Below are 23970 nucleotides of genomic sequence, written 5' to 3'. Positions count from 1 at the left end.
TCGACAGCACATAACAACAACAACAGGTTAAAATATCAGTTCTGCCCCTAAACTAACTGGGGCCCAACAGCAAGTGACCTCGCCTTATTGTCTTCTTTTTCATTTTAACATTTTATTGTGGCTTGGATGAACTTACAGAGCAAATTAATTTTGCATTCAATAATTTATAGACATAGAGTTTCTTGACATTAGTTATAGTCTCTTCAGGGTAATAGCACTCTTACTATATCCTCCCTGGGTCCCCCTTTTCATTTGCCCATCTTTCCTGCCCCTTCTTGCCTTTTGCATTTTGTTTCTGAGCAAATGCTGCACTTTGATCTCGCATAGTTGATTGCTCTGAGGTGCACTTTCCTCATGGGATTTAGTGTTCACTTTATAGGCCTGTCTATTGTCTGACTAAAAGGTGATCTCTGGGAGTGGATTCAGTTCCAGGTTTGAAGATTGTCTAAAGGGCTGTAATCTCGGGGATCTACCAGTCTTGATCAGATCTGTAACTCTGGTCTTTTTTTATGATTTTGAATTTTGTTCTGTGTTTTTCTCCCACCCTTATAGGATCTTCTATTGTGATCCCTATCGGAATAGTAATTAGTAGTAGCCGAATACCATCTAGGTCTTCTGGACTCAGGCTAGGTTGGGGTCCATGTGGTCCATTAGTCATTTGGATTGTTTCTTTGAGTCTTTGCTTTTCTTCACTCTTACTAGCTCCTGACTGAAAAGGCCAACAGTTTTATCATAGATGACCACTAACAAGCTTTTCAGACCCCAGTCACTACTTACCATAGAAGGATGTAGAACTTTATCTCAATGAACTGTCATGCTAATTGACCTAGATATCCCCTGAGACTGTTGTCTTGAGCCCTCAAGCCCAGTGACTCAGTCCTTCAAGATGTTTGGTTATGGTTAGGAAGTTTTCATCACTTTGCCCCCCATATCCTCCACTATATAATATATAACTGGATATATTTGTAGCACATACAAATAGATATGTAGAAATATTATCTGTCAAACCTATATATGCTCATGGGCATCCTCTCATACACCATCCCATACCTGTTCAGCTTACATGTCTCCCTGTATATCTACTCATAATTATTATTATGAGTACATCATTATTATTGTTATTGTAGTATTGTGTATGTATTAGTATTTATTATTGTTGCCTTTTACTCTTGCATACTCCCTAGTGTCTTCCTTTGCCTTGGTCATGTCCTGACCTCCCCTTTATTGTATATTGTCTTTCCCTTTACCAGAATTAATACATGTCTAATATCAAGTTAGTGATTTTCCCTCCCTCCCCTCTCATTCCTGGAACCATAAAAAAGGTTTCTTTCCGTGCATAAACATCTCCTTCACTTATTATAGCATGGGTCTCATGCAATATTTGGTTTTTTGTGACTGACTTATTTCCCTCAGCATAGTGCCTCTAGGTTCCTCCATGTTGTGAGGTGTTTCATCGTTATTCTTTAATGTTATGTAGTATTCCATTGTTACTGTATAGTACGGTTTGTTTATCCATTCATTCATTAATGTTCAGGTTTTTCCATCTTTTTGCTATTGTGAATAATGGTGCAGTGAACTTGGGTGTGCTTATATCTACTCGTGTCCCAGATCTTTCTTCTTTAGGACATGTATCTAGTAATAGGATTGCTGGATCATAGAGTATCTCTATTTGTAACTTTTTAAGGAATCACTATACCATTTTCCACAGTGGTTGCATCATTTTACAGTCCCACCAGCAGTGTAAGAGAGTTGCAGTCTCCTCACACTCTTGCCAGTATTTTTCTTTTTTTCATCATTGTTGTTGTTGCCAGGCAGAGATGATATCTTGTTGTTTAGATATGCATCTCTCTATCTACGTTTAGGGATTTCTTCATGTATTTGTTTGCCACCTGAATGTCTTGGTGAAGTGTCTGTACATGTCTTTTGCCTATTTTTTTCATTGGCTTGTTTGTTTTATTTGTTTGTTGTTGTTGAGGGGCAGAAGTTTTCTATAAACTTTATAGATTAGTCCCTTGTAAGACAAGTCATTGTCAATTTTTTTTTTTTTCGCAGTCCTGTGATGCATATAGGTGTTCAGATTTTAGGAGATCCTAGTCTAGTTAATCTTCTACTACTTGTGAGTGTTTGCTTATGTTTAGCGAACTGTTTTTGCATTAAATTAGGGCTCCTAGTGGGTAAACTAGGAGCTCTGGTAGCATAGTGCCTAAGGCACTTGACTGCTAACCAGAAGGCTGGCGGTTCAAACCCACCAGCCACTCCTCGGAAGGAAGGTTGGGCAATCCTACTTCCGTAGTGATACTGCCTCGGAAACCCAAGGAGGGGTCACTATGAGTCGGGGCCGACTCTACGGCATATAACAACAACAACAAGTGGATAAACTGCTCCACTGCTAACTGAAATGTCAGTGATTTGAACACATGAGTCACACCGTTGGAAAAAGATGTAAAAATTTATATCCTTGTAAAGCCTATGGGGCATTCTTTTACATCCTATAGGGTCACTATGAGTCAGAATCAACTTGATGACAGTGGGTATTTTTTGTTTGCTTCTATTTTTTCTTCTTTTATCTCTGGTGGCATAGTGCCTAAGGCATTTGACTGTTAACCAGAAGGCTGATGGTTCAAACACACCAGCCACTTCTTAGAAGGAAGACTGGGTAATCTACTTCTGTAGACATACCGCATCAGAAACCCAAGGAGGGGTTGCTATCAGTCGTAATCGACTCAACGACAGTGAGTTTTTGTAGTTTTAGATTTTACAATTAAGTCTTTGATCCATCATGAGGTAATTTTTTGTATATGGTGTAAGGTATGGATCCTGCTTCACTTCTCTGCATATGTATAACCAGTTTTGCCAGAACTATTTGTTAAAGACACTATCTGTTCTCCATTTAATGTGTCATTGATGCTTTGTTGATGATCAGCTGTCTATGGGTGGATAGATTTATTTCTGCATTTTCAGTTCTGTTGACCCCGCCTTCTTATGTTCAGTTTTCTCATCTGTAAAATGGAGATGAGTATAATACTTACCTCATTCAAGTGTAATAATTTCATCAGATAAAATCTACAAAACCCTTACTTTGGCATATAACAAGACCTTTAGTTGTATGCTTGTTTCATAGGGAAACAATGACTAAATGCCACATTTACCCCCAAATTTTCTTTTAGAAAGTATTTTAATATATTAGCTCACATAAATATAGCAAACTCCTTTCTATTTGCTTGTTGACTTAGAGGAAAGCCACAATTTATACTTTATATTAAATTCTCTGAAGAGATTGTTTCATGGGATGTGATACCTAGGTGTATTATATATGTAATGAGAGATCTTTCAAGTGCAAAGTCAATTAACTATGCTTCCTTTTGCTGTATCATCAGATATGAAATTCGAGATGATCATACCTTGAAAATTCGGAAGGTGATAGCTGGTGATATGGGGTCATACACTTGTGTTGCAGAAAATATGGTTGGAAAAGCTGAAGCATCAGCTACTCTGACTGTTCAAGGTAGGAGCTGGTGACCCTTTTTTTGTTGTTTTAGAATATGACATTAATTGTTTGAAATATGAAGTTATTTGTCAAGTAGACCATATTAAATATACTCTGGAATATTTTATTTCAAACATATTTAAAGAAAGTTTTTGTTTTACTTATGGGATCTCTGTAAGTGTATATTTCAGAATATTGAACTAAATTTTCAAAATTATGAAAAGTTCTATCTTGGTCGAGTAGAGGAGGAAATTCAGCTTTAAATATCTGGGGCTTGAAATATAGCCATTGTAATCTTTTAACTAAATGCCAGCAATTGGCATGAGAACTTTGTTTTTGGAAGGAAACACAAATCTTCCATCACGTCAAATTATGTACCTCCAGGGGTCTGTGCATTTTACAACACAAAATTCAGAATGTTGTAATTTCCTTCAAAATGTAGGATCCATCCGTGAGAGTAGGGATTTTGTAATCTTTTTCTTACTGTGCATAAGGCCTGTGATGTAACAGATATATGATATGTTGAATGAGTGAATTGCACTTGTAATTTAATTTTGATAAAGATTTACTACCTGGTCTTATATGAACCATAGTGGATATGATGTTTTATGGCTACATGTTTTTGAAGGTCAGAGTCATGTCTTAAACTGATAAGCAGAAATGGTAGTATCACCTCCTCTTTATCCATAATCCAGAAGTTTTTCATTCTCATAATCCCTTTTTCCGTGTCTCCATGATGCCATATTAATTATTTCTTATTATCTCTCATCTGAGAACTTTCTGTTATTTTTTTTTTCTTTCTTTTCATTTTTGGAGATAAATTATTTCTTGTGGAATTTAAGAGACAGTATCCTTTAAAGGGCATTCTAATGGTGAAAAAATTCCCTGTTTTGACAAGTGTATAGTAAACAAGGGTTTTGATCATAAACCACTTAGCTTGTATCTGGGTCTAACATTAGCAGCACTTGGAGCTGTCATCTTTTCTCACCACTGTCTCCTCTAAAACTATTAAGAAGAAAAAGGTGGCTTTGAGGGAGTGCTTTTACTGTGGGCTTTCTACAAAAGAGCCTTGTGGTCTTTTTACACTATATAAAAAAAGAATAAAGAATATTTCTTTCCTGTCTCTAAAGCCATTATGCCCCACTTTGGGGTTTTTAGACTAACCTCATAAAAACAAAAGGGAAAAAAAAAAAAGATCAAGAGCAAACATTGAATTTCTAAGGTCTAGACTACTTCTCTTTAATCTAAGTTAGACTTGAACTCCACATAAGACTACAAACTGTAAGAAAAGAAACCCTTTTACATTTAGAGAAAGCATAAATTTAAGAGATGTCAAATTGGAGTTCAAAAGCCCTCCAGAGGGAATGAAAGTAGCCCAGGATGAATACAAGGCATGAAAAGGTGTATCTATCTCCAGGCAGTAGTGACAGGGAGCTTGATTGTCTACCACATTAGTTGGTGAGATATGCTTCACCTTATGTTTTAAAGGCCTTTACCTTGGTAGCCTGATGCTTTTATAAATAATAGCCATTCTGCTTGTGTCTAAAGGAGACATTGAAATCAAAATAGAGTATCTTCGTGCAATTTTAAACTCAGTTCCAAAGCTAATTCAGACTTTGGTTTTCCTTATGAAAGTCTTGCTCCCTAAGCCTGGATTTCAATAGAATCAATAGAAATTAAGCACAAATCCAGAGACTACTTGAGGATTTTAGAAATTCTCATTTCAATGACATTGGGTTTTCTGTGAACTCATGAGAAATCTGTATATAGTTGGGAAGTTATTATTTTATTCAAATATTGAAACAAAATATGCATATTAACATCATTGTTAAATGATCTTTTGACATACACAGTATGTCAAAAATGTATCATGATTCTCAACTGCAAAACACAAGTGAGAAAAAAAACATCATTCAAAGGAAATTTGGCAATTTGCATCTTTTTTTCTTCATTTTAAATTCAATGTTTAAAAATACTAGTGACTACAAAGAAAACTAATCATAAGTGAATCTATTTGATAGCAGGAAATGCCTTAGGCACTACACTACCAGATCTCCTAGGGAATAATTAGAATAAGAAATTCAGTAGTGGAGTTGTTTTGATAACTGTGGTTATATGTGGTTCATTTTTAGAATATACCATTAGATTCTGTATGGGTTTAAAAGTAGTCCTCATGTCCTTCATTCCTCATCCAACAAATAATTAATTATGAGAATTGATGGTAGGGCAACAAAACCCTGTGCTCCTGGTAGAAGTCTTAGGAAAAGAAAAAAAAAAAAAAAACTAAAGTAGTTTAAAGTAAATCATGGTGAGATTTTCACCCATAGTGCAGAATGATCAATTCCAACATCTTAAAAAGAATCCTGACTTGAGAATTACTCTTCTTTCCCACTTTCTTCTTGCAATCCAAAATTCTGAAGATGCTCCATACATACACACACACACACACACACACATTCCTTTCTTATCACTAAAGATTTCCTTGGATTTTCTACTTGTGTACTCTTCATACTGTTTACCATCTATTAGGTGTTTTATCTGATAAATAAATAAATGTTAAAATCTGAAATTGGTATATGGATTCCAAATTTTCCTTGAGTGAGAGATATCTCACGGGATTCATCTAGAGGTGATGAAAGCAGTTGTATTTGCTTTGATCCTCAGTGTCAACAGTAGGTTATGTGTATGTATTTGTATTTAACATATTGTGGATTATAGTGTCAGTTTTTTGTAAATAAGGGGTTTTATACTCATGTGAGTGATATTATGATAGCTGTTATTTAGGATGGGGCAATCTACTTCCATAGCGATACTGCCTTGGAAACCCAAGGAGGGGTCGCTATGAGTTGGGTCCGACTCGGCGGCAAATAACAAAAAACAACATTATTTAGTAAGAAAAATAGATAGTTCTAGAGAGTTAGTTCATTCCTTGCTAATGTAAATGAGAAATCTAAAGTATCTATGTAGTCTCATAGTGATTTATTATGTAACAGATTATTGAAAACTTTTTTATCAAGTAAGTTTTTATTTATTTATTTTTTAATAGTAAATGTTTTGGATTTGTTAGTACCATCAAAGCTAGTGCTGGACTCATGTTGCAATTTTTTCCAACTAACTAAATTAATTTATGAAAATTATGACCATTTGGGAATTCACTTTTTTTCAAAAATGATTATATTTTAATGGAATGTTGTTCGTTTGAGAAAGCACTCAGCAAAGGGGGAAAAAGACAAAAACGAACACTGCCGTCAAGTCTGATCCGACCCATACCAAACTCTCCTTGGGTTTCTGAGATGGTATCACTACAGAAGTAGATTGCCCAACCTTCCTTCAAAGGAGTAGCTGCTGGGTTTGAGCCGCCAGCCTTCTGGTTAGCAATCAAATGCCTTAGGCACTAGACCACCGGAGCTGCACAGCAAAGGGTATCTAACCTCATTTCTTATTCCATTACTGAGAGTGACTGTTTCACATTTTTTAGATCATAGCATTTCAGTTTATCTCTCTGAAAATGAGAATGGTTTCTGGTAATTTATTCTTAAGAATTCTGAGATTATCCATGAACAAATATTCTCAGAAACTGCTTGCTCTCCTTTAGGACCACTTAGAACTCTTAACTAACAACTCCAAGAGCGGGGTGAAATATTTTTCAGAAAGAAATATGCTTAATGTTAACAGCTAATCATTGCAACCCTGAAAACTATGGTACGTATATTTCTGGCGTAACCTTGGTTCAGTTACATCTTCTGGCAGAACAGAGTGCCAAATCCATTGAGTCAGGTCAACATATTGATTTGTAATATGTTGTTGTTATGTGCTGTCAAGTCGGATCCGACTCATAGCGACCCCACCTTGGGTTTCCGAGGCGGTATCACTACGGAAGTAGATTGTCCAACCTTCCTTCCGAGGAGTGGCTGGTGGGTTTGAACTGCCAGCCTTCTGGTTAGTGGTCAAGTGCCTTAGGCACTATGCTACCAGAGAAAATTTTATTTTATAGAAGATTTTATTTTACTTGGGAAAGAGGAAGTTTTTAATATTATTTTGTGATATTAATAAGGATTAAAAATAAATCTAGCTTTGGATCTATAGATATTATAATACAAAGAATATCCCTATTTCTTGGACTTGCATATCAGTTTGATATATTATTGAAACTATTGTCAGAATGAGACTTAAATGCTCTAATTTGATCTATTGAAGAATAATTAATGTTCATTTCATGGGTATTTACAGGACAATTAAAAGTGGCAAAATAATTCTTTTTTGGATTACAACAGAAAATTATTTCTGCTTAACCCCAAGTTAATCAGAAAATTAAATTAATGTGGACATAGTATTGTGATATTTTCTAGACTATCAATGGTTTCCTATATAAAATTTAAACCATTAATGTTGTTACATTTATACTTAATGTTTGCAAGTACCCATATTTTCTCTGATGTGTATAACATCTATACACTTCCTCAAAAAATCTCTATTTGTGCATTTCAAATACAAAAACAAAAGCATCTTTTAAAAGATATGTCACCTTAATTTTTATTTATTATATTGTTTTATTTGCACTTTACTGCCTCGATTTTACAAGTGTTAGGATTGCAATCTCTGTCTTGGCAGGAATGAATTACCTTTTGAACTAGTGTTTCATATTGCATATGGCCCCATCTTTTAAGTAACTTAATATTTAGTATAGTATTTATAAGCATTTTATAGATTGTAACATACTATAAAATATAAAATCTAACCAGAAGGAAATAGATGCATAGAGGTGGCCTGCCAAACTTTTAAACAATGTATCATTGAAGCTACTAAAACTTTGGCTTTCCCTTGGTGGTCAGAGAACGGTCTCGGGTTTGTTTTATATGATGTTACTATCTTAATATGAATGTTTAGGTGGTTGCCAGGTGGGCCTTGCAGTTCTTCTTGGAATCTCATGATAACCAACTTAAATTCTTTGACTGTTTTTTAAATTTTTGAACCAGTTGTGTTAGCCTAAAAAAGTGGACATTTTTTCCCCCTCTGGTTAAATGTAGCCTTTAAGAAAAGCATGGTGGATGCAGCTTCACAACATTTTTAAAAAATAAAGGAAAAAAAATATTTACCATATTGTTAATATAAAACTCTTTTAAATGAATTTTTATTTACTTAAGATAATCATTTGATAGCTTTTAAAATAATTCTGTTTTCAATGAGTCCTATCCCAAATAAAGGGTTTAGTTTACACTTGGAATTTCACCCATTCCAAGTTTGTCCTCAGACTCTAAGATTTCTTATGATTCTCTGCTTCAGTGATGCTCATTGCTTAAATAGAACAAATTCAATAGCATTATTAATCTTTCTACTCTCTTGCAGCCTCACAGATAAAGCAGCTCTTATTACTGTCACAATTCCATTTCCAAAGTAAATTTGTGACTCTCTATCACCAAAGTGATCATGTTCCCATCACTGTGTCTGTCACAGAAAGCTGAACTGAAAAAGGACTTCCATACATCAGCCCTTTCCCAAGCAATCACATTTTATCTTCCCCAAGTCAAACCATTAAGAAAATCTAATCCCATTTTTGTGTCTCTCTCTCACAATTGGAACTGAAAGACATCTAGTCTTTCTGTGTCCCTTTAGGACTGAGTGCTGGACCACACCAACGCAGGAAGCTGTTCATTTAGATCTCTCAATTCACACCCCACTGCATTTCTCTGCAAGCTTTTCCCAGGGACCAGTTATTCTTGGAAGCTCAAGAAATAGTTGCTTTTCTGCCCTTTTCTACCCCTTAATCAACTGCTTTTTTTAAAGGCAGGTGCCAAGCATCAGTAAAACCAAGTGATGCTGTTACCTGGAGAATGAGATTTCTGTGAAATCCCAGCTCTGTTCCTATTATTCTTCCCTTGATGTGAAATTACTTCATTCTCTCAATTTCATTGCTTGTTTATTATTTTTTTCATTATAACATATGCTATTATGAATTACATTGCTATCTCTTTGCATTTAAAGGCATACCATAGGAATGTTAAAATGAGTCTTCAAAATAATTGATGTGTTTTTTATCCTATTCAGAAGGCTTGTTATATTGTCTGATGCTTCCCATAAGTATTTATACCTACTCTGTGATGAAGGAACATAACACTTCCTCATTAGGATTGATTAGCCAGTGACAGATTCTGGAAGACTGAGCCTGAAAGTCCAAGACTGACATGAGACAAGGGAGAAACAAAGCAGGAGAGCAGGAGGAGGGGAAAAAAAAAAAAAAGCCTGTGCTGTCTTTTGGCTGACTTAATTGCTACTAATGGGTTGTTTCCTAGAGCCTTTCTTCTTGCTGATAGTTAGAAACCTGCTTCCAACATAAAACTTTGCTGAAATATCCACAGTGCTACAGTTTATGATTGGCCCCTACTTAATGTCTGAATGTACTGTGGAATTGAAGAGTAGTTAGGAATTTTCAGTAAAACAAGAAGCAACCATCAGAGGTCTATCTAAACTCTTAAGTTTCTACTAAGAAACTTAGTAGAAGTTGTGAGAGTTAATTCACAGAAAACAATGGTGTTGCAGTACAAATAATAGCAGACTAGGAACAGAAGCTGAATTTTTCCATGTTCTCCATTTCGTTGGTAATAATGCTGCCTGCTGAGACATATTTGGTAGAAGCATGAGAGATCATCTTTTACTCTTCCTTTTCTTGCATTTCCTGCATTTCAACAAGCACCACAATGACCTCCTGATTGTACCTTTTAAATGTTTCTCCTATCTCTCACCTTACCTTTTTACCCTTGCTCTAATTCAGGCCTTGATCATCTATCAGTGAACCTCATGCTTCTCATGAGTCTCCTTGCCACCTCCATCTTGTCCCACAGAATCTGTTCATCACCCAACTGGTTTAGCTACCTAAAGAACAAATTTATTAGGTCTTTCCAGAAAAGATTTTCATGGTTTCTCAAGATAAGATGCAACAACTTAGTCTCCTCTGTGTCACTCCTTTAGTCAAGTATCACTATCTTGTCTACATAATTTGTCATGAGCTTTTGGTTAATATGGCTCCATCTCCTACCTGCTAAGCACTCCTGTCCTTGGACTCAGCTTTGTTAAGTATTTCCCAAAAAGCTCTCCTGACACTCCACTATTTCTGTGTTCAGTAACCCCTGTCACGTTCCCAGCAGATGCTATTACTTCACTTACCATGTATCAATTTCTATCCTGCTTGACAGTGAGTTCTGTAGGGCATCCTTTACTTACTGCAGTCTCAGGTGGATCCTTCATGCTCACAAAACATTTTTTGTATGAATGAGTCAAATGTTGGCTTTGATGCCATAAGAGCTGTGGGATCCTAGAAAAGTCACTTCTCTGAATTTGTGTTTTCCTCTGTTGAAAACAAAAAATGAATGTTTATGTAATATAAACATCATTGAACTGATAGTAAGATTAAATAAGGTAATTAACAAAGGTTATATTCACACCAAAGTGGTTCGTGGAATATAAGTACTTATGAAAAATAATTGTTAATAATATTGTAATTGTTTTGCTCATCAACTTCTTCTAAAAGAGAACTAAAAATCCATCAAATTCCCAGTAATTTTTATTTTCCCCTAGAGATTTTAATTTCCTTGTTGCTGATTAATGTAGAATTTGGTAACTGACTTTTCTGTGAGGAGAATTTTCTGTGACTCCTTGATATCGAGCTCTAGCTTTGAAAATTTGACCTCAATATTTCTTTGAAAAGTTTGTCTTAGGGAGATAAAATTTCTTTCTGCTTCTAAGAAATATGAAGATAGATGTTAATAGACCATGAAAACAAATCCAGTGCCATTGACTCGATTTTGACTCATAGTGACCCCCATTGGGTTTCCGAGGTGGTGAATCTTTACAGAAGTAGATTGCCCTGTCTTCTTTCCACAGAGCAGCTGGTAGGTTTCAACTATCAACTTTCTGGTTAGCAGTCAAGTGCACAGACTTTTCTGATAGACACACCTGGGTTCAAATATTGACTGTGCAAGTTATTGAATTTCTAATTCTTAAGTTTCCTCGTCAGTAAAATGGGGTAAAAATACCTCCCTTGAAAGAAGAGTGAAGAAAATCAAAGAGTCAAGGAAACAATTAGTCCAAAGGATTAAGGGGCCATGTGAACCACAATTTCCACTACCCTGACACCAGAATTAGGTGCCTGGCAATCTGAATTACCATCCGCTCCTATCAGGACCACAGAAGGTCCTCGACAGAAAGGAAGAAAAATGTAAAAAAAAAAAAAAAAGGCCAGATTTACTGGTCTGATAGACACTATTGGAACCCCTGAAAATGTGGCACTTAGATACCCTTTAAACTTGGAACTGAACCCACTCTCAGTGATCACCTTGCAGCCAGACAATTAACCAAACCAAAACCAAACTCATTGTCATTGAGTCGATTGTGACTCGTAGTGAATCTCTTTGGGTTTCTGAGGCCGTAAATCCTTATGGAAGTAGATTGCCCAGTCTTGTTTCCACAGAGTAGCTGGTGGGTTTGAACTTCCAACCTTCTGGTTAGCAGTCAAAATGCCTTAGGCACTACACCACCAGATCTCCTTAGCCAAACAATAGACAAGCCTACAAAGCGAACATAAAATTTGTGAGAAATAAAGTCCTCAGAACAATTAGCAATGTGAGACAAAAAGGCAGCATTTTCCTGAAAAAAAAAAAAAAAAAAAAACTCAGAAGACTGGAAGGGGAAGGACAGAAGGATTAATGGATGTGGGGAACTCAGGGAGGAAGCAGGAAGAGTGCTATTTACACTGAGGGAAATTCAACTAATGTTACAAAATAAAATGTGTAAAAATTGTAGAATGGAAAACTAATTTGTTCTATAAACTTTCCCCCAAACCACAATTTAAAAAAAAAAAAATCTACTGTATGTTGTTGTTGTTATGTGCCGTCGAGTCAAACCCGACTCATAGCGACCCCTCCTTGGGTTTCTGAGGCAGTATCACTACGGAAGTATGATTGCCCAACCTTCCTTCCGAGGAGTGGCTGGTGGGTTTGAACCGCCAGCCGTCTGGTTAGCAGGCAAGTGTCTTAGCCACTATGCTACGGATTCAATGAGCTAATGAATATAAAAAGCTTGTTGTTGTTGTTATGTGCTGTCGAGTTGGCCCCGACTCATAGCGACCCCTCCTTGGGTTTCTGAGGCAGTATCACTACAGAAGTAGGATTGCCCAACCTTCCTTCCGAGGAGTGGCTGGTGGGTTTGAACCACCAGCCTTCTGGTTAGCAGTCAAGTGCTTTAGCCACTATGCTACCAGAGCTGCTATAAAAAGCTTAGAACATTTATAAAAGTTTTAAATGTTCAATTAAAATAGAACCCACGGAGATGATAGTAAGGGGATGAGGAGGAGGAGGATGACACACATTTCAGTGATGTGTCCTATCATGTATGTGTCAGAACCAAGACTTTATGTACCTTCAATTCTTTAGCTGCCTATCCACAGCTCTATAAAATAATTTAGATCTGATTCATATTAGCATCTTCCAACATGCTAGCTACAATGTTTTACATAGATACGTTTCAGTAAATGAAAACTGCCTAAGCTTGGAGATCCTGGATAAACTCAACAAAACTGAACTCACTACCTTCGAGTCAGATCCAACCCATAGCGACCCCTCCTTGGGTTTCTGAGGCGGTATCACTACAGAAGTAGATTGCCCAATCTTCCTTCCGAGGAGTGGCTGGTGGGTGTGAACCGCCAGCCTTCTGTTTAGCAATCAAATGCCTTAGGCACTATGCCACCAGAGCTCCTAAGCCTGGAGATCCTTGCTAGAGTGGGAGAAAAATATAGAAAAAAATTTAAACACATTAAAAAGACGAGGCTTACTGGTCAGAGACTGGTGAAACCTCTGAGACTATGGTCCCTGGTCACCCTTTGGGCTTGGAATTGAACTCACTCCCATGGCTTAATTATCAGGCAAATAATAGGTCAATAAGCTGAACAATTACACCTGAAGGTGCAGGCCGTAGAACAATCAACCATGGCAGATCATAAGGGAAACATTTGTGTATGGAAAAAGCTAGGGAGGCAGAATTACATGGGAAGAAAAGACACAGGGAAAAGGTAATTATAGTGAGGAAGTGAGAAGAGAGCTGTGACTTGTGGGGATTGTAATCAATATCATGAAATAAAACATGTATGAACTGTTAAATGGAAAGCAAAACTGCTTTATAAAATTTCATCCAAATCACAATAAAGAGTTAAAAGAAAGAAAGAAAGAAAAGAAAAACTACATTTCTGTAACTGAAATTTTGAATAAGTGAACATTTATTCTAGTTGCTTTGGGCAATGGTAAAGAAAACCAAATCAATCTCTGACTCATAGTCACCCCCGTTGGGTTTCCAAGGGTCTAAATCTTTATGGAAGCAGACTGCCTCATCTTTCTTCTACAGAGCAGCTGGTGGGTTCAAACCACCAACTTTTTGGTTAGCAGGCAAATGCCTTAACTACTACACCAATAATACGATTTTTTTTACATTTATGCATTTGATATGTATTTGAGATCCAAATAATGTTTGTGTTTTTATTAACTTATCCATAATTAACATATTCCCTTTGATCCTTAGACATAATTATTATGTTCACTGCTGTTAAATTTCCTGTTAGAATAAAAAATGTTGAATCCTTTTACTGCTTGTTCTATAAATGTAATCTGTATATTAGATTATTGAATAAACTGAAGATAAAAATAATTTGGATAAATTTTCCTCACTAATAACTTCCATATAATTTAAAACATTAATAGTCTTGAGAATGGATCAGAAAGCACACTCCAATAAAATAACTGTATCAGCACATTTGACCATTTTCTAAGACATGAAATAACTTTGAAGATAAACAACAAAGATGCTAATCTTATACAATATAACCTTCTTTGTGTGTGTATTTGTGTATGTGTGTGACTGTTTTTATGGACAACTAGATAGTTATTTCAGAATGTAAAAATAAAAAGATAAAAGTAAACAGGTTGCTGTAGATTTTATTGACAGTGGTAGGGAATAACTATAATGAACTTTATTTGAAACCAAACATTAGGTGAAAAGGGCTATTTTGTAAATCGGTGGGTGGTTGCAATAAATAGGAGTCACTGTTCAAGTTTCTATCAGCATATGGGATTTTTGCATAAGGGTCACATGACTTTTTAAAGCTCTTATGATATCTAAGCATAAAAGAAGTAATGAGAGAAAAAACTAGACCTTTCAGTTCTGAATTTCCTTTCTTTGATGTAGACTTCATTTAAATCATTTGTTGGAATAGTTTCCTTAAATTGCTTATTTCAGAAAACCTGGCAGTATAATAGTGCATTGTTTCGGACCATTAACGTGGTTATTTGAGTCAAAGCCAAAACTAATAGTATCAAGGGGCCTTTTTGCAGGTTCAAGCTAGGTTTACTACAATCCACGATCTTGGTGAAGAACTGTGAAGTCATCAGCATTTTGATGGAACACATATTATGAGACCCCTGAAGCTTAACCTGACATCTTAAGAGTCTTGATATGTATGTGACACTTATGCTGTTCTCTGACAAGACAGAGCTGAACCGGTTGTCTAGGGAATGATTCTTCAGGACTTAGGGCAGTAATCCTCAGAACCCAGTGAAGTCAGTAGCACCAGAGAAAACACTGTTTCAGGGGTGAAGGGCATAATATATGCAATAATAATATATATGTATTTACCATTTTTTTGTGTCTCCTGTATGTATTGCTACTCTTTGTGTTGACTTTAAGAGTTATTAGAAATACCTCACTTTCAGGGTTTGGAGTGTGTGTGTGTGTGTGTGTTTGTGCTTTAGTTAGAAAATTATGATAATAATAATAGTATTAACAATAATAATAATTCAAATCTGTGTTTCAACCAAGGGCTTGAGAAGCAGATGGGGAAAAGATATGCTGTTATAAAAAGAAAACCTAAAAACCACAATGTGTGAGTGGAGAGTTTTAAGAATCACTATTGCCAGCTGAGCTCTTTGTGAGCTGGCTGAAAGTAAAATGCCATCAGCTAAGAGGTTTAATGAAGTCCCACTGCAGAATTTAACAAGAGAATGATTTGTGAGATGGCTCCCTCTCCTAACCGTTCTGATCTAGTGGCATAAATAGGATGCTGAGCTCCACTCCTGCTGGTTTTTCATGCTATTTGATTTGATTTTGGCCTATGATTCTTTGCCATTTTTATTTTATTTTATTTTTTGTAGGCTATATAAAGTTAAGGACTTCTTGTGTTCTTACAGCTTAAAGAAACATCCATTTTAATGCTAATGAAGCCCGAAGATGTGACATTCTCTTAGACTTCTATCATTCACCCCTGAACATTGTGGTTGCTTTCAGTTATTTCAAATGAAGTGATAAAATCTTAAAAATTAATCAAAAGAAAAAGTATTCACTATGTGGCCTTCCTACAGAGAATCCAGAACACTCTCTGAATGTGTGTCCCAGGCACATTTTTGAAGAGATAAGTAGACCAGTCAGGTACAAGAAATAATGACATAGCACCACTAATAAATTGCACATCATGGGCCCTCCAATATATTCCGAGCTTTGATGTGATTTACTCATCTACATAACAGTGGATAAGGTTTTCTCATGGCCCAGTTATATAGCTGTATAACTTTACAACTGTTTTTAGCAAACTGCATTTTACTATGTAAAATACATAATATTAGTGTGGGAATATGTAGTTGAGTTGTATGAATTTTTATAATCTGAATTGGCCTGAGAATGGAATTTGGAGAAATGAATGTGTGTTTTGCTCTAATAATTGACAGGTGGTTTGGGTTAGATTCATTGCTAAAAATCTCATATAATCTTAAAACTTGAAATTATTTTGTGATATTGTGGATCATATAATGTAAAAGAATAAATTTTATATCAATTCATATTAATGTTTTCTACTTTAGCTAGAACTGTTATGGCATACAATGATTGAGATGAGTTATTGTTTAAAAGAGAAAAACTGTAGCTTAATTGACACAGGAGTTCTGGTGGTCTAGTATCTAAGGGGAGCTCTGGTAGCATAGTGGCTAAGACACTTGCCTGCTAACCAGACGGCTGGCGGTTCAAACCCACCAGCCACTCCTCGGAAGGAAGGTTGGGCAATCCTACTTCGGTAGTGATACTGCCTCGGAAACCCAAGGAGGGGTCGCTATGAGTCGGGGCCGACTCGACGGCACATAACAACAACAACAAGAAGTATCTAAGGCATTTAACTGCTAACCAGAAGGCTGATGGTTCAAACTCACCAGCAACTCCTTGGAAAGAAGACTGGGCAATCTACTTCTGTAGAGATACTGCCTCGGAAACCCAAAGAGAGGTTCCTATGAGTTGGGACCAACTTGACGGCAGTGAGTTTGGTTTTGGTTTATTTGACAGTGGTTTGACACAGTGGCTGCAACGATGGGCTCAGGTATAGCAGGGATCATGGGAATGGCACAGGACTGGGAAATGTTTTGTTCTTTTATATATAAGGTCACTATGAATTGGAGATGACTTGATGGCATGTAATACAGCATTTGACCTTAATGACACCTTTTCCTGTGACTAACCCTCGATAAGATTGATGTGAAACATGACAGAAAATTGAGTTTTTACAAATCCATATGTATCAATGTTTTATTATCTGTTAACATTTGAAACATTGTGATGCATATGTATAGCATTAATAATTATGCTGAACAATATTCATTCTTCATAGGTTCACAAAGCATTATAACATATTCCAAATACCATAGTCATCTTTAGAATAATCACACTTTATAGTAATATGGCAGCTGGAGTTTTTTGCAATTTATTTAAATAATTTTGAAAATATAATATGCTTCTTTTTATTTTAGTTTTTACAAGATTCTGTATAAATTAGAAGTTATTGCTTTGTAATATCATACCTAAATTTAACACAACTGATTAAAATACCATGAGCACTTTTATTTGCTTTTAAACTGTTACTCTCATGACTTGATAAATAATGTGCCAGTATAAACACACCTGGAGAAAATACTAAAATAAGTATAAGACAAAATAAATCTGAGTAATTGCTTTATAACAGATTTATGAGGGTAGGAAAATCCATAAATGGTTGTTAAAGTTCGCTTTAAGACATTTATTTTGTTGGGCCAGTGGTATTAGGAGTGATTTAGAGCAATGCACAATTAAACTGGATAGATATGGCCATTTTACAAAAGTGTTTTTATAAAGTTAACTTTGTAGATAGTGGAATAGTCATTTCGATCAGTGTATGTTTAGGTTGTTGGTAACAGGTGAGACATGCTTGTGTGTTTCTCTTTAGGCTTTTTGGTATTTCTAAACCAAAACAGGGAGCTCTGGTAGCACAATGCCTAAGGCACTTGACTGCTAACCAAAAGGCTGGTGGTTCAAACCCACCAGCCACTCCTCCGAAGGAAGATGGGACAATCTACTTCCATAGTGATACTGCTGGAAACCCAAGGAGAGGTCGCTATGAGTCGGGTCTGACTTGACGGCACATAACAACAACAAACCAAAACAAACCCACTGCTGTTGAGTCAATTCCAACTCTTAGCAATCCACTTTGGGTTTCAGAGGCAGTAAATCTTTATGGAAGAGTTCCTTCTGTGGTCTTCCTTCCATGGAGTGGCTGATAGGTTTGAATTGAGCTCCTTATTTATTACTCGTTGTCTGAATTATTAAAGAGATCTGATAATCAATAACTTTGACTTTATTTAGGTTTCTTGAGAATAAATGTTAGATTATTTACATCTCTGATAGATTGCTGAGGCTTTAAATATTTGAAATGAACAGGGCTTAGAAATCATTTACTTCAAGTCTGTGTTTTACAGTTGATAATATTGAGGATGGAGACACCCTTATACTTGAAACCTAACTGGGAGCATATACTAGGAACCCTGGTGATGTAGTTAAGCTTGACTGCTAACTGAAAGGTTGGTGATTTGAACCCACCAGCTCCTCTGCAGGAGATAGGTGTGGCAGTCTACTTCCTTATGGATTTAGAGACTTGGAAACCCTATGGGGAATTTTTATATCCTGTACTGTAGGGTGACTATCAGTTGGAATCCACTTAGTGGCACTGAGTTGGGTTTGATTTGGGGAACATACACATTTGGTTTCATGGAGGCTTACATTTGACATTTACGTTGGTTGACTTAAAAGATTGTATCACACCCTTTTTCAAGATTTGAGAGGGCTGTTTTGTCATTGTATAAATATGGCATGAGCTATTTTTTCCCAAAATATATGAGCAGAGTAATTATACATTCATATTCATATATTAATGCATGCATTGTGTATTTAAGTCATTTCTCATTGAAAGTTATTTTGTTTAGGTCATCAGTTTAAAATATTTCAGAACCAAAATTACATCAAAGTAAGGTTTAACTCTTTTATATTACTAATAAATCATGCAATAGAGCAGTTTGAGAGCTGGACAGACCCGAATTCCAATCCTCTATTTCTTACCTAAGAACGAGCCTTAGTGGTACAATGTTTAAGTGCTCAGCGGCTAACCTAAAGGTCAGCACCAGCAGCTCCACCTGGCAATCTCTCATCCCATAAAGATTTAAACCCACTGCCATTGAGTCAATTCTGACTCACAGTGACCCTGTAGGACAGAAGAGAACTGCCCCCATAGTTTCCAAGATTGTAAATCTTTATCAAAAGAAACTGCCTCATTTTTCTAACAAGGAGTGGCTGGCTGGTAGGTAATGGCTGGTGGATTGCAACCACTGACCTTTAGGTTAGCAGCCAAATACCTTAGCCACTGCACCAGTAGAGCTCTTCTAGAATGATTATAGACTAGAAAACCCTATGGGATAGTTCTACTGTGTCATATAAGGTTGCTTTGAGTAGAAGCCGACTCTATGGCACACAACAATTTCTTGCCTGATATGTGACCTTAAGAAAGTTACTTAATCATTATTGTCCTGCTTTTGGAAAATTAGGATGTTTCTCTTTCCACAGTTACTGTGAGGGTTTTCAGCATATGGTGTCACACATAGTTGGCTAACACTGATGACTCTTTACCATTAAACTGAGATGGAGAAAGCTTACGTAATTTATGTAGGTTCACGAAAAAACCCCAAACCCACTGACATGAAGTTGACTCCAACTCATGGCAACCACACGTGTTAGAGTTGTTGTTGTTGTTATGTGCTGTTGAGTCAGTCCCGACTCATAGAGACCCCTCCTTGGGTTTCCGAAGCAGTATCACTATGGAAGTAGATTGCCTCATCTTCCTTCCGAGGAGTGGCTGGTGGGTTTGAACTGCCAGCCTTCTGGTTACAGTCAAGTGCCTTAGGCACTATGCTACCAGAGTCCCTACGCGTAGTGATACTGCCTCGGAAACCCAAGGAGGGGTCGCTATAAATCGGGCCCAACTCGACGGCAGTGGTTGTGTTAGAGTAGAACTGCTCAATGGAGTTTTCTTGGTAGAAATCTTTATGGAAGCAGGTTGCTAGGCCTATCTTATGTGGTGCTGCTGGGTGGGTTCAAACTGCTAATCTTTAGGTTTGCAGTTGAGCATAAACCATTTGTACAACACAGCGACCGACATGCAGATTTACAGACCTGATGAATTTTGGACAGGGTGATGATCCATAATTATTTAACTACCAGTTGAATAACTTTGTCATAACACTATCATGCACCTAAACTATAGATCCTTTCTGAAGTAGACAATTTGAAGATTGATTTTCCAAATTTTCAAGTAAAGAAATTCTTCAGAATTTTCTGTGTACCAAAAAATATGCTGGTTACTGAAGGATACACAAGTGGAAAAGACATGGATCTTAACCTCACACAGCCTATTATAGACTATTGAAGAACAGACACCTGTTGGCATCTGTCAACTCTTGACTCATGGTGACCTCAAGTGTCAGAGTAGAACTGAGCTCCATAGCATTTTTCAGTAGTTAATTTTTCAGAAGTACATCACTTGACAATCGCCCCCCACCACCAATCTTTTTAAGCACTTCTGGGTGGCCTTTAACCGTCAACCTTTCAGTTAGCAGCCAAGTGTGTTAAACATTTGCTCCACCCAGAGACTCTGGTGCAGAAGAGAGATATACACAAAAAATCTATAATCAGCAGAAAGTGAAAAGGGGCTTCATAAAGATATTGGCATGCCAAGGAAGGAGAAAGTGCTTTCAATATGAAAATAACATTATTGTCAAAGGTTGACTCACATGACTGATAGTTACAGTGTGAGTAATGATCTCACATTGTTAAGTTCTAGAGAAATGATGATAGCCAAAATGGTTAAATACTTACCCTCATGGAGCTTGCAGACTAGTTTGAAAGGAACATAATTGCACAAATATATAGTTATAAACTTATAATAAGTGCATTTAGAGATAATTTCTTGAATAAATATGTTTTTTTTTTTTTTTTTTGAGCTGAGAACTAAAGGAATTAAATAGTAAAGGGGGAAAAACCCAGGGTAGAGCACAGACAGACCTGGAAAAAGAAAAGACCATAAAAGGCTCAAGGACTGTGAGAACTCAAGGACCTAACCCTGTGAGGTTGGGTTAGGGTCACAGAAGAAGAGGTATGATATGAAAACATGCTGAAGACTTATGTATCAAAGCCACATTAGGGACTTTGTTCTCTATTTCAGGAGCTAAGGTACCATATTGAAGCATTTTAAGCAAAGAAGAGATATATATTCAGATTAGGTTTCCCCCCACCTCCCCTTAGCCACACTCTCCTCAACTCCACTGCATAGTGGAAATTTAATTGGAATAAAAGCAAGAATAGATAGCTTTTCCCAGTGAAGAGTCATTATAATAGTTCAGATGAGGGCTATTGGATAGCTTTGGACATAATGGTAGCAATGGAGATGAAAAGAGGAGGCTGGGATCTAAAAATCAGAAATAAAAGCTATGGAATTTAATCATGAGTTGTGTAACTCGGGAAGGGAGAGGAAAGATATAGTTTTCTGGCTTTCCTGTTTTGAAAAATATTAGCAACAAAATAGTGATCCTGAGACCAGCTGTGTGTTACTCGGCAGACACATCGTCAAAGTGTAGGATGCTCACATTTTGTCCCTAATTTCTAATTAGAAAGCCTTTGGAAAGTAGGGTAACAATCACTAATATTGATTGATTGATCCATAGATATCAGAATCTGAGCACACAAGAAACTCCCAGAGCATTCCAAAAAATCAAACCAAACTCACTGCGACGAAGTCACTTCCAACTTACAGTGATCCCCATTGGGTTTCTGAGGCAGTAAATCTTTACAGAAGTAGATTGTCCCATCTTCCTTCCTTGGAGCAGCTGGTGGGTTGTTTGAATCACCAACCTTCTGGTTAGAAGTCAAATGCGTTAGGCTCTGTGCCACCAGAGCACCTTCCCAGAACATTAGCATATGATAATTATATTTTGTTACTCACAAGAAGTAGCAGTTAGCACATCAGAACAAATGCAAATCCGTTTTTGAGTGTCCCCCAACTTTCGAGGGTGTTTGGTTGGAGATGATGACTCTTCCACACGTGTCTCACTTTGTGCTGTGAGTGAAGGATTTAATAAAAAGGGCCTAACTTTTGCCAGTCACCCTCAGACCAGTTAGGCTGTTAGACGAGGTAGTAGCTTTTGCTACTTATGCTTTCCCTTAATACCATATTTGATATTATCAAATATTTGAGAGCACAGTATCTTTTTAACCTTGCTAACAAACATCAAAAGGAGTTGTGGTGGTACAGTGGTTAAAGCATTCCACTACTAACCAAAAGGTCAGTGGTTCAAACCTACCAGCCACTCTGTAGGAGAAAGAGGATGCAATCTGCTTCTATAAAGATTTACAGCCTTGGAAGCCCTATAGGGCAGTTCTATTCTGTCCTATAAAGTTGCTATGAGTTGGAATCAACTTGATGCAGTAGGTTTAATTTGATCTTTTAACAATCATCAGGTCTCAGTGGGGGCAGCAGTTTGTTCCCAGACCTAAAGATGCAGTCAGGAGGAGGAAAGGAAAAAAACATGGCCATGGACGTGTCCAGAGGACTGTCTCCTCACACAGAGATTTCTGGGTAGTTACATTTGAATCTCAGGCTCTTTAGTAGGCAAAAAGAGTAAGTAGCTCTATTTAATAACTGAGATTTTATGGAAAGTGTGGCAGTTTTTTTAAGAGGAAGGAAAGGAATATTGACCTTTCCTCAGTACCTATAGTATGTCAGGCATTGTGCTACTAACTTTCTGTTTATTTTGGATATAAAATGAATACTTGTTACTATTATGATAAGCTTTAAATGGAATTAATCTACACCAGGGTTTCTAAACCGTGGTACTATTGAAATGTTAGGCTTGATAATTCTTTGTTGTGGGTGCTGTTCTGTGTATTGTAGGATGTTTACCAGCATCCTCAGATACTACCTTCTTAACACCAGTAGGAACCTCTCCCTCACTGCCTTACCTCTGACTTACATAATAATGTGAGATATTTGAATGGAGGGGAAAAGTTCATAGTATTTTCTGTATCCATTAAATATATTCTAAAAATGCTTTCTTCAACTCTATTTTTTATGTCTGAAAAGTTGAAAGACATGATGACAGGCTTTTAGAATAAATTAAATCTTTTCCCCAAAAAAAGGAATGATACCTGGTATTAAAAATCATAAGCATTTTTAATTATTAGGGATATTATCATTCACACATGCAGTTTATTCACCATATACCAGTGACTGGATTGTGTCAATTGAAATGTAGATAGATTCACCATTTAAAATTTTATGTATTCCTCTCTTTTATTAAAAAAAAAAGTCTCTTCCCCAAAATTTTGCCCTTCACCTCTTTACTACATTGTGATTTTGTGGAATATATTAGTAACAGTTCTGTTCTGAGTTTTTAATTAAGTCCTGTTCTTATCCTGTTGATAAGAATTTACAAAAAAAAAAAAATCACATCAGTTTGTTGTTGTTGTTAGGTGCCATTGAGTTCACTCTGACATGATCATAGCTACTCTAGGTACAACAGAAGAAAACAACGCCTGCTCCCACGCCAGCCTCACAGTCCTTGGTATACCTAAAACCATTGTTGCAGCCACTGTGTTAATCCATCTCATTGAAGGCCTTCCCCTTTTTCGTTGACCATCACTTTACCAAGCATGATATCCTTCTCCAGATAACAGTCCCCTCTGATAACTTGATTAAAGTAGGTCAGACTAAGTCTGGCCATTTTCACTTCCAAGGAGCATTCCAGCTGTATTTCTTCCAGGACAGATTTGTTAATTCTTCCTACAGTCCCTGGTATTTTCAGTATCCTTTGCCAACACCAAAACTCAAAAGCATCAACTCATTCTTCCTCATTCATTGTCCAGCCTTCACATGCATATGAAGTGATTGAAAATACCGTGACTTGGGTTAGGTGCACCTTAGTCTTCAAAGAGACATCTTTGCTCTTCAGCACTTGAAAGAGCTCTTTTGCAACAGTTTTGCCCAGTGCAGTACATCATCTGATTTCTTGACTGCTGCTTGCATTGGTGTTGATTGTGTAACCAAGTAATATGAA

The 23970-nt window shown here is 36.7% G+C and overlaps 1 protein-coding gene across 1 annotated transcript in view; it reads left to right on the top strand.

Moving 5' to 3' along the window:
- The window catches only part of ROBO1 (roundabout guidance receptor 1), a 784554-nt gene that overhangs the window by 558617 nt on the left and 201967 nt on the right, over positions 1-23970 (top strand). The window contains exon 6 of the mRNA XM_042783645.1: positions 3378-3505. Within this exon, the coding sequence (XP_042639579.1) occupies positions 3378-3505 (128 nt within the window). The remainder of the gene's footprint in view (positions 1-3377; positions 3506-23970) is intronic.

Source organism: Orycteropus afer, unplaced genomic scaffold, assembly GCF_000298275.1.
Source record: "Orycteropus afer afer isolate SDZICR_OR568_19922 unplaced genomic scaffold, OryAfe1.0 scaffold00022, whole genome shotgun sequence".
NCBI lineage: Eukaryota > Metazoa > Chordata > Mammalia > Tubulidentata > Orycteropodidae > Orycteropus > Orycteropus afer.
Note: the sequence above shows the minus strand (reverse complement) of the source record. Positions and strands in the feature narration are given on the sequence as shown.